The following is a 21,157-nucleotide window of genomic DNA, read 5'->3' as shown; positions in this document are numbered from 1 at the left end:
GTTCAATCAAGTTCATATTTATATCAAAAAACAGCTTTTTGCATTAGCATGTGACGTTCAGAAAACGCATAACCCCCGGCAAACTTCCGTTGAATTTACTAACAGTTTGCTAAATTACTCACGATAAACGTTCACAAAAAGCATAACAATTATTTTAAGAATTATAGATACATTACTCCTCTATGCACTCGATATGTCCGATTTTAAAATAGCTTTTCGGATGAAGCACATTTTGCAATAATCTAAGTACATAGCCCGGCATTACAGGGCTAGCTATTTAGATACCCACCCAGGTCAGCATCCACCAAAATCACATTTCCTATAAGAAAAATGTTCTTACCTTGCTTGTTCTTCATCAGAATACACTGCCAGGACTTCTACTTCAATAACAAATGTTGGTTTGGTCCCAAATAATCCATCGTTATATCCAAACAGCGACGTTTTGTTCGTGAGTTCTAGAATGCTTCTTCCCGGTTTCGCGCATGGCGCATTGGCGTGTCAAAAATGTCTAAATATTCCATTACCGTACTTCGAAGCATGTCAACCGCTGTTTAAAACCAATTTTTATGCCATTTATGTCGTAGAGAAGTGATAATATTCCGACCGGGAGTATGCATTGAGCCTAAACAGCCGAATAAAATTTCTCCTCAGAAGCGACTCATGCACGCGCATCATTCAAAGGTCCTCGGAGCATCCACTTACAAAAGGCGATAATATGTTTCAACCTGAGGCTCCCTCGTAAACCTTCAGTTATTTCGCGGGCTCTGAGAGCCTATTGGAGCCCTGGGAATTGTCACGTTACAGCTAAGATCCTTACTTTTCAATAAAAAGATGCAAGACGCACGACTCCTTGTCAGACAGGGTACTTCCTGCTTGAAACCTTGTCAGGTTTTTGCCTGCCATAGGAGTTCTGTTATACTCACAGACACCATTCAAACAGTTTTAGAAAATTCAGAGTGTTTTCTATCCAAACCTGAACAATAATATGCATATTCTAGCTTCTGAGTTGGTGTAGGAGGCAGTTAAAAATGGGAACATATTTTTCCAAAATTCTCAATACTGCCCCCTAGCCCAGACAGGTTAAAGGGAGCTTGTTACCTGTAAAAAAGACACCTGTCTACAGATGCAATCAATCAGATTCCAAACTCTCCACCATGGCCAAGACCAAAGAGCTCTCCAAGGATGTCAGGGACAAGATTGTAGACCTACACAAGGCTGGAATGGGCTACAAGACCATCGCCAAGCAGCTTGGTGAGAAGGGGACAACAGTTGGTGTGATTATTCGCAAATGGAAGAAACACAAAAGAACTGTCAATCTCTCTCGGCCTGGGGCTCCATGCAAGATCTCACCTCGTGGAGTTGCAATGATCATGAGAATGGTGAGGAATCAGCCCAGAACTACACGGGAGGATCTTGTCAATGATCTCAAGGCAATTGGGACCATAGTCACCAAGAAAACAATTGGTAACACACTACGCCCTGAAGGACTGAAATCCTGCAGCGCCCGCAAGGTCCCCCTGCTCAAGAATGCATATACATGCCCGTCTGAAGTTTGCCAATGAACATCTGAATGACTCAGAGGACAACTGGTGAAAGTGTTGTGGTCAGATGAGACCAAAATGGAGCTCTTTGACATCAACTCAACTCGCCGTGTTTGGAGGAGGAGGAATGCTGCCTATGACACCAAGAACACCATCTCCACCGTTAAACATGGAGGTGGAAACATTATGCTTCGGGGGTGTTTTTCTGCTAAGGGGACAACTTCACCGCATCAAAGGGACGATGGACGGGGCCATGTACCGTCAAATGTTGGGTGAGAACCTCCTTCCCTCAGCCAGGGCATTGAAAATTGGTCGTGGGTGTGTATTCCAGCATGACAATGACCCAAAACACACGGCCAAGGCAAGAAAGGAGTGGCTCAAGAAGAAGCACATTAAGGTCCTGGAGTGGCCTAGCCAGTCTCCAGACCTTAATCCCATAGAAAATCTGTGGAGGGAGCTGAAGGTTTGAGTTGCCAAATGTCAGCCTCGAAACCTTAATGACTTGGAGAAGATCTGCAAAGAGGAGTGGGACAAAATCCCTCCTGAGATGTGTGCAAACCTGGTGGCCAACTACAAGAAACGTCTGACCTCTGACCCCTTGCCAACAAGGGTTTTGCCACCAAGTACTAAGTCATGTTTTGCAGAGGGGTCAAATAATTATTTCCCTCATAAAAATTTTTGACATCCGTTTTTATGGATTTTTTTATTGTTATTATGTCTCTCACTGTTCAAATAAACCTACCATTAAAATTATAGACTGATCATTTCTTTGTCAGTGGGTAAACGTACAAAATCAGCAGGGGATCAAATACTTTTTTCCCTCACTGTATATAAGGTCCCACAGTTGAAAGCGCATGTCAGAGCAAAAACCAAGCCATGTGGTCGAAGGAATTGTCTGTAGAGCTCCGAGACAGGTTTGTGTCGAAGCACAGATCTGGGGAAGGGTACCAAAACATTACTGCAGAATTGAAGGTCCCTAAGAACACAGTGGCCTCCATCATTCTTAAATGGAAGAAGTTTGAAACCACCAAGACTCTTCCTATAACTGGTCGCCCGGCCAAACTATAAACCTACTATTAAAATTATAGACTGATCATTTCTTTGTAAGTGGGCAAACGTACAAAATCAGCAGGGGATCAAATAATTTTTTCCCCCACTGTACATGTTCTTGAGCTTAAGGCGATAGTGCATGGTGAGTTATTTGGCTCTAGAAGGTTCTCAGGCCGAGAAACAGCCTTGTCCATTTGCAATGACTTCAATTTATTTTGATCATTACAAAAATGACGACATTTAGAAAAGTCCCAGGATCACAAGACTAGGTCCATTGAAACCACCTCGGCCCATAGAGATGGGCCCTAAAGTTTCTGTCCGATAGGTCATTCAGGAACCCCGTAGCAACACCCGGAAAAATTGGATTTTCAGCACTAAATAAGGTCTCTGCTCGGGCTCCTAATGACCAAAACTCAGGATTCGGGGTCGCCTCAGCTAAGCCTACACATAATGTCAGAACTGGAACTGCAACTATAACGTAACTACGTGTTTTATTTTTTTATTAAGGTTTAACTTCATTAGGCTAGGGAACTGATATTTGAAAATAAAATAAACCTTAACCTGACGCAACAAATAAGATTTTGGCAAAACAAACTAACAGTTAAAAATAAGTAAATAAATTAACATATATGGTAATGGCACAGGGAAGTCACAGTCAATTGTGTGGGGACAACGGTTTCTCCGAATCATATCCCTCTAACCTACAGTCCTCTCTGCTATCTGGATCTATCAGTCTCTCTACTTCCTCTCCTTCCTCTTCATCATCGTCATCGTCGTCATCATCATCTCCAGATTTTTTTATTTTTGTAGTTCTCTATTGAATGCCATTACAGTATCCATTGACTTAGGACTCAATTTTTAGAAATTGTTTCAGGCTTGTATTCTGAAAAATGAGGGAGTAAGACCACTTTGAATGAGTGGACTATTCAGTGTCCCAGAGGTTTTTCATGCGAGCGACCGAGAGCATGCCTTTCTTGTTTTCCTTTTATATTGACAAAGCTTTTGTCCGGTTGAAATGTTATTGATTATTATGACTAAAAACAACCTGAGGATCGATTATAAACATCATTTGACATGTTTCTATGAACTTTACTGATACTTTCGGATTTTTCGTCTGTCTGTTGTGACTGTCTTTGAGCCTGTGGATTACTGAACAAAACACGCAAACAAAACTGAGGTTTTTGGATATAAAGAGGGACTTTATCAAACAGAACAAACATTTATTGAGTAAATGGGAGTCTTGTGAATGCAACCATATGAAGATCATCAAAGGTAAGTGATTAATTTTATCACTAATGATTTGTCTGCTGGGCGCTGTTCTCAGATAATCGCATGGTATGCTTTCGCCGTAAAGCCTTTTTGAAATCTGACACGGTGGTTGGATTAACAAGAAGGTAATCTTTAAACCGATATATAACACTTGTATGTTTTATGAATTCTTATAATGAGTATTTCTGTTTTTGAATTTGGTGCTCTGCAATTTCACTGGATGTTGGCCAGGTTGGACGGTAGCATCCCACACCCCCTAGAGAGGTTAAACAGAAGGTGTTGTGAATTTTGGGCCTGCTCTGAAATATATGATAGTTGGCTTCTAAACGTGTTGGACAAAGTGGGTTTGGTATCAGTATGTATCAGTTTGGTGTCAGAATGATAAAATTGACAGGCTGAAATCAACACCAACGAGCGATGGAGAGGAACCACTGTCACTGCAACGGCCATCCCAAGTTCAATTGGGCATTTCTGCAGTATATTAGAATGTGAAATTCGTGATGGTAAATGCCCATTGTAAGACATTGCAAATGGACAGCCGTGCACCTGGTTACCTGAACAGGTTACCAGTAGCACATTTTTGAAATTGTTTTTAATGCCTTTAGGGGGGTGCAAGGGGTCCATGGCCGGGTAGGGAGCACCCCCCACCCATGCCCATCCTGGTCCTTTTGGGCGTTTTTCCAAAAATCTTTTAAAAATCGACAGTCCCACTTCTCTCTCTCATTGCACCAAATTCTTACTTCCTATGACTTCCTATGATCAAACATGACAAATTGATCTTCTAGGTTGATTCAGTATAAATGCCATTTGGACATTTCTTATGCCATTTGGACACGGTTTACTGACTTTTGGGTTCGGAAGCCGACTTCCTATGATCATATATGGCAAATGGACATAACATTCTGATTTGGTACTTTCGATACTTATCTATGGCATTTGGCCATTTCTTATGCCATTTGGTCATAGTTCACTGACTTCTGGGTTCGGAAGCCGACTTCCTATGATCATATATTGCAAATGGACAAAACATAGGCCTTATGGACAAACTAAAAAAAATAACACAGATGTATGTTCATACGGTTATTACATATGTATAACTGACAACAAAAAAAATAATACAATTAAAAAATGGTCCAGAAAGCACTTTTAGATTTATTGGATTTTCGAAATTTGACCCTTGGGTCTTAACTTTGTGACCATTTGCCAAATAAAAATGTACGGTAGAGCGAGCTCTCCATCTTTGGTATTTTTGGGGTATGACACTTGGCATCTGCCATGTTCCACTTTCCATATGGTTTGGATGAACTGCCGTCCATTTGAGTGGTATTTGCGATTGTGTATATGGTTCGCCCAATGGCAATAAGTTGCCATTCATTTTTGTCCATTTCATGGGGGTCTTCCTTTCAACATTAGCGTAATAATATATGCTATCTTCGATCGATCTGAAGGAAATGAAGATGGTTGTAGCTCAAAAATAAGCGAGCACTGAGAAAGAAAACACAGGCAGGTACCAAGATTCCCCAAATATCGCTCCGGAGGTGGTTCTCGGGGTGCCAGGATAGGCTGTACAACAGATAGGGGAAAATTACTGGGTGAATGGGGTTTTTCACAGGTGGCAGGCAGCCTTTGAGCTAACTCCCTGATTTGCTCCATAACTTTTTTGGGGTAGGGGGCAGTATTTTCACGTCCGGATGAAAAGCGTGCCCAGAGTAAACTGCCTGCTACTCAGCCCCAGAAGCTAGGATATGCATATTATTAGTAGATTTGGATAGAAAACACTCTGAAGTTTCTAAAACTGTTAACAGAACTCATATGGCAGGCAAAACCTGAGACAAATCCAACCAGGAAGTGGGAAATCTGAGGTTTGTAGTTTTTCAAGTGATTGCCTATCCAATATACAGTGTCTGTGGGGGTCATATTGCACTTCCTAAGGCTTCCACTAGATGTCAACAGTCTTTAGAACGTTGTTTCAGGCTTCTATTGTAAAGGGGGAGCGAATAAGACCACCTAGAGTAAGTGGACCAGCTGAAAGTTATGAGTTGTTTATCGCGCGCGGCCGTGCGCACGAGCTCCGTTCTCTTTCATTTCTAAAGACAGGAATTGTCCTGTTGGAATATTATTGAAGATTTATGATAAAAACATCCTAAAGAGTGATTCTATACATCGTTTGACATGTTTCTACAAACTGTAATAGAACTTTTGTGACTTTTCGTCTGGACTTTTGGAATAGTGCATTTGGAATAGTGAACCTAACACACAAACAAAATGGTATTTGGACATAAAGATTAACTTTATCGAACAAAACGAACATTTATTGTGGAACTGGGATCCCTGGGAGTGCATTCCGATGAAGATCATCAAAGGTAAGTGAATATTTATAACACTATTTCTGACTTTTGTTGACTCCCCAACATGGCGGGTATCTGTATGGCTTGTTTTGGTGGCTGAGCGCTCTACTCAGATTATCGCATGGTGTGCTTTCACCGTAAATCCTTTTTGAAATCTGACACAGCGGTTGCATTAAGGAGAAGTGTATCTATAATCCTATGCATAACACTTGTATCTTTCATCAAAGTTTATGATGAGTATTTCTGTAAATTGATGTGGCTCTCTGCAAAGTCACCGGATGTTTTTTAGAGGCAAAACATTACTGAACATAACGCGCCAATGTAAAGTGAGATTTTTTTATATAAATATGAACTTTATCGAACAAAACATACATGTATTGTGTAACATGAAGTCCTATGAGTGCCATCTGATGAAGATCATCAAAGGTTAGTGATTAATTTTATCTCTATTTCTGCTTTTGTGACTCCTCTCTTTGGCTGGAAAATGGCTGTATGTTTTTTTGTGACTAGGCGCTGAGCTAACATAATCATATGGTATGCTTTCGCCGTAAAGCCTTTTTGAAATCAGACACAGTGGCTGGATTAACAAGAAGTTTATCTTTAAAATGGTGTGTAATACTCGTATGTTTGAGGAATGTTAATTATGAGATTTCTGTTGTTTTGAATTTGGCGCCCTGCAATTTCACTGGCTGTTGTCGAGTGGGACACTAGCGTCCCGCATACCCCAGAGAAGATAATAGCCTTTAACCCATGGTCGTGGCGTCCGTCAAGGAACTGAGCCCTTTCAAAAGGACCTGTAACAACTCTTCATGTCTCTCAATTGTGGCTCCCTGCAGGGAGACAGCGTGGTCTGTCATGGCCAGTTCGTACTATCAAGGCACAAGGCGAGACCCAGATGCAGACACAGGAGGCAGATGGTCTTACAATGTTTATTAATCCAAAAAGGGGTAGGCAAGAGAATGGCCGTGTACAGGCAAAAGGTCAAAACCATTTCAGAGTCCAATAGGTACGGAAGGGTAGGCAGATTCAAGGTCAGGGCAGGCAGGATGATCAGGCAGGCAGGAAAGTAGTCCAGAGTCAGGCAGTGGTCAAAACCAGGAAGACTAGCAAAAGAGAATAGAAAAGGAGTACTGGAAAAAACATTCTGGTTGACTTGACTAAACATACAAGACGAACTGGCACAGAGAGACAGGAAACACAGGGATAAATACACTGGGGAAAATAAGCGACACCTGGAGGGGGTGGAGACAATCATAGGGACAGGTGAAACAGATCAGGGCGTGACAATAATCTTAAATATTGCCAAGTTGGTTTTCACAGCTGTTTCACAAGGTGTTCATTATTGTAAGTTGTAATGTATCCTTTGACGGTATTTATATTTATTTGTTCCACATTATTAATTGTATCCTAGGATCTACAATATGTATCTACAATAGATACATATATATTCAACCACAAGGGTGTACTAATGAGCTATACGAGATAGATTTAAAAAAAATCATAATAGAGGACTACTGAAATGATATTATTTCAGTGTAGATAAGGGAAGGCCATGTTAAAATAAAAACATGACAGCCAGACAAGCTGGTGTATGAATCAGGCGGATTTACATAAGAATGGAGTGGAAATTAGCTGACTTTTTGATCTGTAATGTAAGTAACTTTAATGTGTCAAGCAGATTACACGTTTTTTTTTGCCATTTCCAAAATGAAGCAACATTTAAGACATAGTTTTCATGTTGTAATGTTAACAAGGTACCCAAAAGTAGTTTGAAGTAATGTTTTAATTTTATTAGCTAAACAAAACTTGTTTAAACAGCGAAATTGTTGCAGAGATCAACCTTGTTTGCATAGCGATGATGAAAATAACATAATTTAGGCTGTAATTATCTCCAATTCTTATCATTAGGTCATCCCACGTTGATATAGCAACGGACACTAATAGTTCATTAAATACCATTGTGATGCAGAGGGGGACACTTTTTGGCCGGGGGACATTATTTGGCATGACAGGCCCCCTAGCAGCCACTTATGTCGCTTATGTCCAGGGCCGGCCTTGGCAATCAAGGAACCACTTTGGCTTCAATCAGAGCCCTCAACTAAAAGGATCTGAGGACAGCGAGAATCCCTGCTAAGTTTCTGGAGCTCTCAGGCGAGGGTTGTGCAGGTAGTCTTTGTTTTGAAGTTTAATGTAGATTCAAGTTTGTTCAAGTGATGCCATTGTAAGATTGAATAGAGCTCTTGTAAAGTTTTCTTCAGATACTTTCTAAAATAATTATAATGAGTGGGTCATTTAATCACACTTTCATTTATTCTACAGCTTTCATTCATATAAAATTGTACAGCTTGTTCCTCATCTATCACACAGAAAGTAAGTGGGTGTTGACTCCATCTCAGATATTTATCTTTTTAGCCAAAGGAGGGCACTGTGGTCCAGTTGTTCCTGGTGACAGTTTGACAGTGTGGCGCTTGCCTCATAGCAGCAGGTTCCAGTTCAGTGAATGTTTTTTTTCTCTGTGCTGCTCTATGTTGTATGGTTTGAAATACTCATAATTACCAGACAATGTACTGTACGTACCATACAATTCACCGTTTTCAGGGAGTTTAAAATTGTGATTTTTTTTTAATAAAGAAAAAATGTCTTCTTCATATATTCATCTAATCAGGAATCCTGAGGTCTAGTCCTATCACTGAATGTATAATACCGCCATATTGGACATAAGTGGACTTCAATGGTCAGAGAGGAACAGAGGGGAAAAGAGACAATCAGATCTGAGTACAGAGTTCCTGTAGAAAACATAAACTGACTGTACAAAAGATTAGACTGACAAGGTGAATCCAGGTGAAAGCTATGATCCCTTATTGATGTCACCTGTTAAATCCACTTCAAGCAGTGTAGATGAAGGGGAGGAGACAGGTTAAAGAAAGATTGTGAAGCCTTGAGACAATTGAGACATGGGTTGTGAATGTATGCAATTCAGAGGGTGAATGGGCAAGACTAAAGGTGTAAGTGCCTTTGAACAGGTATGGTAGCAGGTGCCAGGCGCATGGGTTTGAGTGTGTCAAGAAGTGCAAACCTGGGCCTCCCGAGTGGCGCAGTGGTCTAAGGCACTGAATCTCAGTGCTAGCTGTGCCACTAGAGATTCTGGGTTTGTGTCCAGGCTCTGTCTCAGCCGGCCGCAACCCGGGAGACCCATGAGGCGGCGCACAATTGGCCCAGCGTCGTCCGGGTTAGGGGAGGGTTTGGCCTGCAGGGATGTCCTTGTCCCATTGCGCACTAGCGACTCCTGTGGCGGGCCAGGTGCAGTGCACGCTGACACGGTAGCCAGGTGTACAAGTGTTTCCACAGACACATTGGTGTGGCTGGCTTCCGGGTTAATTGACCATTGTGTCAAGAAGCAGTGCGGCTTGGTTGGGTTGTGTTTCGGAGGACGCACGGCTCTCGACCTTCGCCTCTCCTGTACGGGAGGTGCAGCGATGTGACAAAACTGTAACTACCAATTGCTTACCACAAAATTGGGGAGAAAAAAAAGTAGAAAGAAAAAAGAACTGCAAACCTGCTGGGTGTTTCACACCCGTGTGTTTCAAGAATGGTCTGCAACCCAAAGGACATCCAGCCAACTTGACACAACTGTGGGAAGCATTGGAGTCAACATGTGCCAGTATCCCTGTGGAACGCTTTCGACACCTTGTAGTCCATGCCACAACAAATTGAGGCTGTTCTAAGGGCAACGTGGGTGCAACTCAATATTAGGGAGGTGTTACAAATGTTTTGTACAGTCAGTGTATGCCTGATAGCAACTTACTTCCAAATGTCTGAACGTCTTAGGGATGTGGACTGGAGACAATTTACAGCTCAGATGAAGCGTCAGACAAATTTGCTGGGAGAACATTAGGTACAAAATTGATTGGCTGAATGGATTCTGTAGCCTTTGTTTTTTTAGTATGCTCTACCTTGTGTTACCATCCTACCCTTACTTTGCTAAAGTAAGATTCAAAAGGATCAACACAAATATATGTAGCCAGTGTTTGTTACTGGTTTCTCGATCGAAAATGAGACCCTAACTTTAATCAATTTCTTAATAAAAGTACAGTAGCATGATAAGCACATTTGCTATTTTCCGATATTACAGCACACTGCTAAAAGACAATGCCTTTCAGGAAACTGTAAAGTGATCCGGTATTAGGTAACTGTCTCTATTTAGACAACCTTTAGACCGTTGAGCTGGCCCATAATAGTTTTACGTTCTTTAAGTGACAGCATAAAATATTGCTTTCAATACTGCAGGTCTTCAGCAAATACATATTGTATATGATATACATTCATCCATGCTATGTTGTAACAATAAATCTGAATAACTCGTGAGTTCCATCAAAACAGTCCTATAGGAGAGGCCGAGGGCAATTGGCACATTGCAATTGGAACACCTTGAATTACTCCAATCAGAAACAAGCAAATCCAAATTAAAGACCCCACTGACAAATAAATATACAAGAAAGTTGATAAGTTCATAAAGTAATATATGTTCAGCTTGTTGGGTTAAACCTATTATATTTCCTCAGGATGTGAAATTACTTTTTGTGTCATCCTCTTTATTTTGAAATATGCTTCTTTATTTTATTTGTTTCTCTTTCAGTAAAGGACAATACACAGAGGAGCTGAGCCTTGTACCATGAGTCAGTTGTTTCTATGAGCACTGAAAGACCAATTTGGAGGAATAATTTTTCCAGAGGTAAATGCCAACCACATAAGGACATTCATTGTCATCAACATAAAGTTTATTCTGAACATGATGCAGTTGCACATGTGAAGGTTACAAAAATTTCACAAAAGTTCACTGAAAGTGGATCAATCTTAACTATTACCATTAAATTTCCACAGTAGGATGGCAGTGTGATGACTATGATTCCATTATAGATGCCACCCACTAGTGTACTCCAAACTGTGCTCGTACCATCATTTCTTATAACCTACTATCTGATTGGAGACTTGGTTCAACATTATTCAACAATGCATGTGTACAACATGCTACAGCAAGGCAAATTGAATTGTCTTTAAAAGTTTGTCAGCGCAATTGACCATTGTGACTCTCAATATACAAACATGTAAAACATGAGTTTCACATTAGTAAAATTAGTTTATTTCACTTAAATAGTTCTTCAGAAAATTTGGAGTGAGGGAAAGCTCTAATTAGCCAGTCTCGTCCTGGCCATTTAACTATTATGCAAATGATTATTCTTTACAATAATCAACTCTCTTCCTCCCTGAGAAGAGGGCTACCCACATCCTAAACTTGGACAGAATTATAGCCGGGCGTGCAGCAGGGCAGAAGCCTAATTTGAATCTTCTGAATTTCCCTGATTATTGTGTGCTACACTCTTAGAAAAAAAACATGTTACCTAGAACCTAAAATAGTTATTTGGCTGTCTCCATAGGCAAACCCTTTGAAGAAAACTTTTTTGTTCCAGGTAGAACCTTTTTGGTTCCATGTAGAACTCATTCCACAGAGGGTTCTACATGGAACCCAAAAGGGTTCAACCTGGAACCAAAAAGGGTTATCCTATGGGGACAGCTGAATAACCCTTTTGGAAGAGTGTACAGTTGTTAATATACAGTGTACATCTCATAAATGAATGAATCTTAGTTAGTACCCTTCTCTGTGATTCCCTACTGGATTAAAGGAATGTTACTGTGTTTCATTCTCTTGTAATTGAATCCAACCAGTAACGTCCAAACTAAGTTTATGTGTCTATACTTACTTATGACTTTAGTTTGCTAAACTAAACTGCCCCTGTTACAGCTGCACTGAAGGTTGCTTCGCTTTGTTTGGGGGTCAAATAACAATTGGCATTGTAAATCGTCTGGAGCCTTTCCAAGGTACATACCAGAGCGAACAACGGGCAGGCACCAAAATAGCAAACATGACAGGACCTGAATGGTTTACGAGCCTCCCATGGGGTGGACATACTGGGATGGTTGCATTAGCTCTCTTCAATGACAATGTTTATGGGATGGCAGTTAGAGCTATGCAGGGCTTGATCCATTTATAAACTGACTGACACACTGAGCTTCCATCTGTGTCTCTATGTAGGTTGACACTCATTGACTGGCTGGGGTTCTGTTCAAGTGCAAGTGCAAGCCAGCAATAACAATACTAGAGTTCGTTACATCATTTAGCAGACGCTCATATCCAGAGAATAGTGAGTGCATACATTTTCATACTGGTCCCCCGTGGAAATCATACCCACAACCCTGGCGTTGCAAGTGCCATGCTCTACCAACTGAGCCACATGGGACAGTTCATCATCAGTGTATAATGTTTGGCACAATAATGTAACAATTAATTATAAACGTTTAATTATATTTCATATTCACATATTTTGTGGGTTATCTCAACTGGTGTTAATGAAATCAGCAGTGTTGGCCTTAAAGGGTCAATCAGCAGTTGCTGCATACATTTTTGGACTTATAATTTAATGCTATGATTCTTGAAGAATATAACTTATAAATGTCTCATGAGCTTAGTTCCACTGTTGTACACCATCAGAACCCAAAATATAAACTTGTTAAACTCCAATGTTTGTAAACAAAGTAAATGTAAATAAACACTATATAGCCTAAAAACATGGTAAAAACTATAATGTTGATATCATGGAGGGTCAGTCCTTGCATCCATAGCTCTGACTATGAAGTTGAGTGGTTACATTTCTCCAACCCCATCCCTCAGCTTTTTACCAAAATGGGGGTAGAGAAAACACTTTGTTATTGTTTCTACTGCTGATTGCTGCTTTAAGTCTACCTTGCCTCTTTCACACAGGGCTCTGTGGTGTTATTAACTTTATTTGACTTTTATTTGATAGGTAGGTAGAGTGAGCTTCCTTGCAAACCTCCCAGAAGTTAAAGGCAAATTTTTTGCAAACTAAATAGTGTGGAACAAAAATGTTGCCAGAAGTTAGTGGAGAATCTGTGGTAAACCTTTGGCAACAATAATATGTATTGCTACTAGAGGCAAACAGTTCGCCAGAGGTTTGTTTCTGGCAGGCAATTCTCCCAAGATTCAATTTGAATTTGTGGCAAACCTGTACAACAAGTTCCAAGACCAGTATGAGTTGATTTCACATTGATAGACAAAGAAAAACTTCACTTTTGCAGATGTATACCCTTCCCCTACACATGGTGTTGGGGAAGAGGCTAGAATGATGATGCATCAACACCCAGCGGTGGAAAAAGTACCCAATTGTCATTCTTGAGTGAAAGTGAAATTCACCCAATAAAGTACTACAAGTAAAAGTCAAAAATTATTTGGATTTAAATATACTTAAGTATCAAAAGTAAATGTAATTGCAAACCATACGGCATCATTTGCTTGTTTTTTTTTACATTTACAGATAGCCAGGGGCATGCTCCAACACTCAGACATAATTTACAAACGAAGCATGTGTTTAGTGAGTCCGCCAGATCAGAGGCAGTAGGGATGACCAGGGATGTTCTCTTGATAAGTCTGTGAATTAGACCATTTTCCTGTTCCACTAAGCATTCAAAATGTAATGAGAACTTTTGGGTGTCAGGGAAATTGTATGGAGTACAAAGTACATAATTTTCTTTAGGAATGTAGTGAAGTAAAAGTAAAATGTGTCAAAATATAAATAGTAAAGTAAAGTACAGTTACCCCCCAAAAATACTTAACTAGTACTTTAAAGTATTTTTACTTAAGTAATTTATACCACTGTCAACACCCTTGAAATATGTTTGTGGTGCAATCACCCATAACACTCTTTTTCAGTGATAAATCGGTATGCTGTCTTCAAGATTGCCACGGTGAGCAAATGCATGTATTCTCAAATGTAGCCCATGCATTAATTATTTGTAAAAATGAGATCTTTCATTGCTTTAAACTATACTGAACAACAATATAAATGCAACATGTAAAGTGTTGATCCCATGTTTCATCAGCTGAAATAAAAGATCGCAGAAATGTCCAATACACACAAAAAGCTTATTTCTCTCAAATGTTATGCACAAATTTGTTTACATCCCTGTTACTGAGCATATCTCCTTTGCCAATATAATTCATCCATCTGACAGGTGTGGCATATCAAGAAGCTGATTAAATAGCATGATAATTACACAGGTGTATCTTGTGCTGGGGACAATAAAAGGCCACTCTAAAATGTGCAGTTTTGTCACACATCACAATGCCACAAACGTCTCAAGTTTTGAGGGAGTGTGCAATTGGCATGCTGACTACAGGAATGTCCAGGCAGTATGTCCAACTGGCCTCACAACCTCAGACCACGTGTAACCATGCAAGACCAGGACTTTCACATCCGGCTTCGTCACCTACGGGATTGTCTGAGGAAGGTGATGAGGGGTTTTTCTGTCTGTAATAAAGTCCTTTTGTCGGGAAAACTCATTCTGATTGACTGGGCCTGGCTCCTCAGTTAGTGGGCCTGGCTCCCAAGTGGGTGGGCCTGCCCAGTCATGTGAAATCCATAAATTAGGGGCTAATGAATTAATTTCAATTGACTGATTTCCTTCTATGAACGTTTTTACAATGTTGCATGTTGTGTTTATATTTTTGACTGTATAGTACTAGCTAGCCTATCTTGATCATGTTGTTCCTTCTCTCTTTATAGAAGCAATCCATTACAAGGCCTTTAATCAAACTAAGGACAGAGAAATGTATGTGCACCAGACAGGTCAAGGCTTCTTTTGTGAATGGCTTTGTGATTCTGCTACACTGCTGGGTTGCAGGCATTGGCTAAATAGTTGGGTTGTTTTCTGTGAAAACAGCTAGGTTGGGTTGATGGTGGGGGTCAAGGTGAGGAGGAGGATTATTTAAGATACTGTTTGAAGGTAGGCTTTCAAATGTTTTTGGAAGACGAGCAGGGATACTGCTGTCCGAGCTTAACGGGGAAGCTGGTCCCCCATGAAATAAACCAATAGATACATCAGATTAATCATGCATGTGAACTACAGTATAGGGGAAAATACATGATACTGTGGATTTATTTTTTGAAGCTGTTCAGAGAATAGATGATCACTATCAGTAAACTACTTAGGTTATGGTGACATCTGCATCTTATCATGGATGAAGCAAGACATGTTTTATTGTAGCAGGTCCATAAACTGCCATCTGAAAAGTCCAGCCGAAGAGAAATGTATATGCCGTCAGGCCTACTGCCCGCAGAGTGACTATTCAAATGTCTCTCCCCTCTGTCACTAACACTCTGTAAATCCCTGCAGATAGGAACATCTGTCCCATAAATATCTAATAATCTCACAGACCCGCCATGCTTGCCCACACACACGTCCTCCGGTCCTGTCCTATCCTTGGGGGACAATACTCAGTCATTAGACAGTATTTCATCTGAGTGTAGAGTATTTGCAGGGTATTATTAATATTATTATGGCAGGATAATTTGAGTCGCATTCACCGTCTGTTTCTCAGATGATCACCTGCCCTCAGTGAACACCTTTAGCTCAATTAACTGGTAGAGCAAAGCACTTCAGATACAACACTGTGATTAACTTTTAAACAGACCGGAACACATAAATGGACTAAATAGAAATCGCTGGATTCAGGGATGAGGATCCAGGCGGGGGAATTCTATCCAATTTGGTTTCCTAGTAGCCTTCTTGATGATGTGCATCCACAGCCTGTTGTATGTCTTAAATAGAAGCACAAAGCATGGCCTTTTATAGTAGTCCCCCTATTGTTGGCAGCATTGCAGTCAGGGAGGGGGTGAGGAAAGAATAAAGGGCCCCAGCCACTCCAGAACACCTCTACCCAGTGTGTGTTAGCAGTGTCATTCCTCCTGTGTCCCCTGAGTATAGTCGTGCATCACAATGGCACCCAAGAAGAAGGAAGAGCCCAAAGAAGCACCCAAACCCAAGGCCCCAGAGCCTGAGCCAGTCAAGATCCCGGAGTTTAACCCCACAGAAGTCGTGGTACAGAAAAACTCCTATTTTCACTGGTCTGCATGAAGGGAATAGGGAAAATATGATGAGCTTTGGATGTGGGTGTTGGATGGGGGAAACATCAACATAACAATGTTTTTATTTTATTATGTGTTATCTTCGAATGTGTTTAAAACGACTTGTTTATTAGGGATTTATTCAAGATTAAAAAGGTGTGTTAATCATGTATTTATTAGATGCTAAAATTGTAACTGGGCTATCATACAGCACATCATTTCACTATCATTTGGGTGAGGTTCCATTCTTTTCATATTCATCAAATTGATAAGAAAAATGTAATACTCTTAATCTCAACATCAAGCCATCTATCCACTTGAGGACAACATGGACCTTTCAAGGAGATGGTAATAACAGTTTGGTCTTCCATTGATAGTCAGCTGTGTTTTTCAAGAACATCAGAGACACCATGTGACGTGAACAGTGCAGTGCATGCAAATAGGAGTCCTATATATCAGCAGTTTGGACATGGTTTGATTAAAAGGTCCAATGCAGCCATTTTTAAGTCACTATCAAAAACTGTCTGTGTAACAATTAAGTACCTTACTAACCACGTTTCCATCCATAGTTTTTTATGTGAATGAAGTCATCGTAGATTAAAAAAAATGTAAAAAAGTCACAACAGCTAAATGCCGACAGATAATTTGTTCGTTTGACATGGTGGGATCGTTTTGTGTAGGTAAAATGTATTATGCGAGAAATGGTGGTGGAAATGCTTTTATGTGCAAATATTGATATAATAACCATTATATCGAAGTAAACTTGGAGTCACGCGATGGTATAGTGTGTGGTCCTACCACCATGACTCGGGAAACCATGCAGTTTTTTAGACTACAGATTAGATCAATTATGATGAACTTCACAGGGCGGTGAAAGTAATTGGTAATGAGCTTGATGCTCATTTTCATAAATAGCGAGGGTCATATTCTGGTGACATGATGATTGATGTTTGACTGCCATTTGACAAATAAACATATTCTCGTTCTTATCCATAATAAACTCACCATGTAGACCATGCTATACCTGCGAACTGTTGGCTAAAGCGCACGTGCGAAGACAAGAGTACACATTTTATATTTAACGCAACAGTTTTTGTGACAAAACTATCGGTAGAGTTGAACATATGATGGAAACACATTGAACTTTAGATTTGTATTTGGTACATGAAAACATAAGAAAAAAATAACATATTGTGTGCACTACATCATCACTCACTGACTTTCCCGCAACACTGTTGGGAAAAGGAGCATATTTTCTTCATGCGTATTTTAGAATATTCAGAATATTCTGTCGCCAATTGGATGGAAACCTAGCTAGTGTGACTGTTTTCAATTAAAATGGCCAAAAAACAAATCTAAATGCTTCTTAGCAAAGAGTGGTCGGACGGAGTGGGTAGGGTAAAATTTAACTAGCTGTTATTGGTATAGAGGTTTGGAACCCTCTTTCTTATTGGTCTTTTAACTAATTTACCGCATGGTGATGTCACAAGTCAGGCCAAAACTCCATCCCACCAAAACAGGCTGACATTTGAGGCAGTCATTTCAAACATCTCTTACACTAAAAGGGCATCATCATAATTGTCACAATTTCAGAGTACTATTCCAACCTCATATTGTGGAAATATATATAAAATCAAGTTTTTACTGCACTGGTCCTTTAAAGATAAGATAATACGAGTAGCATGACGGATTGAAGAGGAACAATGATAATTAACATGACAGGCAAATATCTACATGCATTTCAATACCTTTATAGAGCATTTTATCTTCATACTACTATTTACATCATCACAAGTCACATTATTTTGTACTTAAGCAACAGTAGCTTGAACTTGATGGAGCTTAAAGTTGGTAGAATATTGGCTTACACAAGACAAAGTTTGTTTCTTGCTGACTCTGCCTCTTCTATATAAGTAAACATTTTACTGGTTGAGGGAACAGCTGTATTATGCAGTGAGGTTAAAGCCACTCAATGTGATTTTAATTATGGCCATGCATAGCAGACCACCCAAATCGGAATGCCTTATTTGTGCATAAAAATAAGAAGTGCAAAGATAGTGCAAAGATAAATACATATATTTCTAACCAAGGCCATATATTTTAAAACATGCAAAAATGTGGGGTTTGAATTTTTTTTCGCACAACATACACAATAGGAAAACCGTCAAGAGAGGTTACGATTGTGAACATTTGCAAGTGGGACATTCCTTTCCTGTCCTCATTACATGAAGGATATCAAATGAATATAAATAGGATTTTAATACAGTTTTAGGTTAGACCTTTGAAGTTTTTCAGATAACCTGAAAGGTTTGTGAAGCACAATTACATTTTAATGTCCTTCTCCTCCTATACTCCTCCATTTTCCATTCACTTTATATTTAGGTTCGTTCAGAGTGGGGGTACTACAACCATCAAGGCCAAAGAGTCATGCCTTACGTATTTGACCTCAGTTTTTTTTTAAAGTCATCTTCACTGTTGCTCACAACATGCAGTTAACTATGTTGTTGGCCATTTTAAATCACTCCTTTGTGTCCACATTCTGAACAAAAATGTTCATTTTGTTTTTCCTTTCAGCTTGAATTCACTCCTGAGCAGATTGAGGGTAAGATTGAGACTGTAGTTACAGTTGTGACCTAGAATGGTACACTTATTATAACAGAGGTTGTTTTGGGTTGTATTTTAGTATTTTTGAACATGAGAATACCAAGAAGTGCCTCATACAGTTGAGATTACTAATTGGAGACTGTTGGCATTTGATAGGCTGAGAGTTTGTTCTCTAGTCATTAGCAAATTAAATTGATGGTTTGTGGAAGTGTTCTGAGTGCAACAATATCAATTTACATTCATTTACAATGTTGTGTGACAGATGACAACAACGATAACTTGATAACTTTTTGACAGTATTGTTTTTAAGTGGACAGATGTATATGAAAGTGCAAGAGATAGGTCCTTGTAGCTCAGTTGGTAGAGCATGGCGCTTAAATTGTCATGATGGTGGGTTCAATTCCCAGGACCACCCACATGCAAAATGTGTCCATGCATGACTGTAAGTTGCTTTGGATAAAAGTGTCTGCTAAATGGCTTATATTACATACAGAAAACAGTTATATATTGAAAGTAGGAGGCAATCACCCTTTGATTTCCTCACCTCTTCAATACGTGGTGGCACACTGTTAGCATACAACAGATTGTGGCATTTCCAGCCTCTCCTCAAGTTGAGATCTGCATGCAATTAGACCTGCCTGCTTTTAGGGCCCTGCCAGACACTCACTGCACTCAGAAAGCTAAGCGGAATAGATTTTAGACACACAATGATACTTTCGGGTTGCTCTCTCCACAGATTTCAAGGATGCTTTCCAGCTGTTCGACAGGACACCACTCAATGAGATGAAAATCACATACGGACAGTGTGGTGATGTGATCAGGGCACTGGGGCAGAACCCCACCAACGCTGAAATCATGTACGTCCTTGGAAAGCCCAAGGCTGAGGGTAAGTCCATGCAATTTTATATTTATATCACAAATATATCAGTTTTATATTTGTGTTTTTCTAAAATAAAAACATACTGCTCAGTTTGCTTTCTTCGATGTTTCATCAATAAGCTTTTAACATTTAGCTATTATTACTTTTTATATTTGAAATCTAATAGAGGTAATCATATATTTAATATGGATTATTTTCATTCAATCTAAGACAATGTTATACATTTCTAACCCCATGGTATGGATGGTTTCAATGACATTTGATTTTGTTTTTCATACACAGAGATGGCGACAAAGATGATGGACTTCGACAGCTTCCTGCCAATCCACCAACACATCTGCAAAGCCAAGGACCGCGGCACATATGAGGATTTTGTTGAGGGTCTGAGGGTATTCGACAAACTGGGCGATGGCACGGTCATGGGCGCTGAGCTCAGGCACGTCCTGGCTTCACTGGGTGAGTCCAACGCCTCTGGCATCTTTAACATACACCATACAATAATGCAGACAAAAATAGTTTGACCTTGCCTGGTCCCACAATGTATGTGCTGTAGCCAACTCTTTATTGTCATACCGTTGACAACGTTAGAAGAGTTGGCCACAGCACATTCATTATGGGACCAGGCTAAAGTAGGCTATAAAGTTTTTAGGGCAGACTCAATTTCAATGGTATTAGAAAAAGGAATTGAACAGTATTGTTGATTGGTTGAAGGTGAGAAGATGAAGGAGGATGAGGTTGAGCAGCTCATGACAAATCAGGAGGACGCCAACGGCTGTGTAAACTACGAAGGTAAGAAATGATACCCTCTTCTTGTTATCGTTGACTAAACATTCCAAAACATAGCTTTTAAATCAATCAAGATTTCTGTATGTAATTCCATTGTCTATTTTTCCTCACAGCTTTTGTAAAACACGTCATGGCATCTTAAAAAGGCTGCCAAGACACCCGATAGTTAAAGACAGGTGATTGTTCATATGTTTATGGACAGTCCACACCATGTCCCTGATCCCATGTGCTCATCTCATGTGCTCATCCCAATTGGATTACTATTCCATCAGGTGACAGGACCGATTAACTTCAACTAATTGTTCATTGTTTTCATTTGCTCCACTTCTTGTTTACTCAAATAACAAATGTGATTGTACTATTCATTTGTCGATCAAAACTTGTGATTAAACAGAATGATTCATTATTATAGTATTTTGCAATACTTTACTTCCGAATTTTACCTATCGTAACTGATTTTCCTCAGTCATATTTTCCTTGCTATGTGACGGTATACTGTATTGGGGTCAAAGGTCAATGCAGCCTCATGTAGCCTACATCCAATAGAGGGTGTCATTGGTCTAACTAATATACTTTACCAAACAATCAGCTCAGAATGATACATGAAAATAAACTGCTAAAAAACAAAATACAGAAAAGGAACAGGCAAACTCCATATGGAGGTCCATATTCATACATCAACAATGACAATTGATCTTACTG

At 39.8% G+C, this 21,157-nt stretch overlaps 1 protein-coding gene across 1 annotated transcript; it reads left to right on the top strand.

Moving 5' to 3' along the window:
• The first annotated feature begins 15,979 nt into the window (after window positions 1-15,979).
• Window positions 15,980-20,861, top strand: LOC115169569 (myosin light chain 1, cardiac muscle-like). The gene is made up of 6 exons (XM_029725308.1): window positions 15,980-16,159; window positions 18,760-18,787; window positions 19,526-19,675; window positions 19,952-20,125; window positions 20,381-20,458; window positions 20,569-20,861. The coding sequence occupies exons 1-6, from the start codon at window positions 16,058-16,060 to the stop codon at window positions 20,595-20,597; spliced, it is 561 nt and encodes a 186-aa protein (XP_029581168.1). The 5' UTR covers window positions 15,980-16,057; the 3' UTR covers window positions 20,598-20,861.
• The last annotated feature ends 296 nt before the right edge of the window (window positions 20,862-21,157 follow it).

This window comes from Salmo trutta, chromosome 31, assembly GCF_901001165.1.
Source record: "Salmo trutta chromosome 31, fSalTru1.1, whole genome shotgun sequence".
Lineage (NCBI taxonomy): Eukaryota > Metazoa > Chordata > Actinopteri > Salmoniformes > Salmonidae > Salmo > Salmo trutta.
The sequence above is the reverse complement of the archived record's forward strand: the minus strand, read 5'-3'. Positions and strand labels throughout refer to the sequence as shown.

Bases quoted from the DNA above. Each gene is read 5' to 3' on its own strand.
- LOC115169569 (XM_029725308.1), top strand. From the start codon at position 16,058: ATGGCACCCAAGAAGAAGGAAGAGCCCAAAGAAGCACCCAAACCCAAG. The intron at 16,160-18,759 runs GTACAGAAAAAC...TTTTCCTTTCAG, and splicing joins TTAACCCCACAGAAGTCGTG to CTTGAATTCACTCCTGAGCA. The intron at 19,676-19,951 runs GTAAGTCCATGC...TTTCATACACAG, and splicing joins TGGAAAGCCCAAGGCTGAGG to AGATGGCGACAAAGATGATG.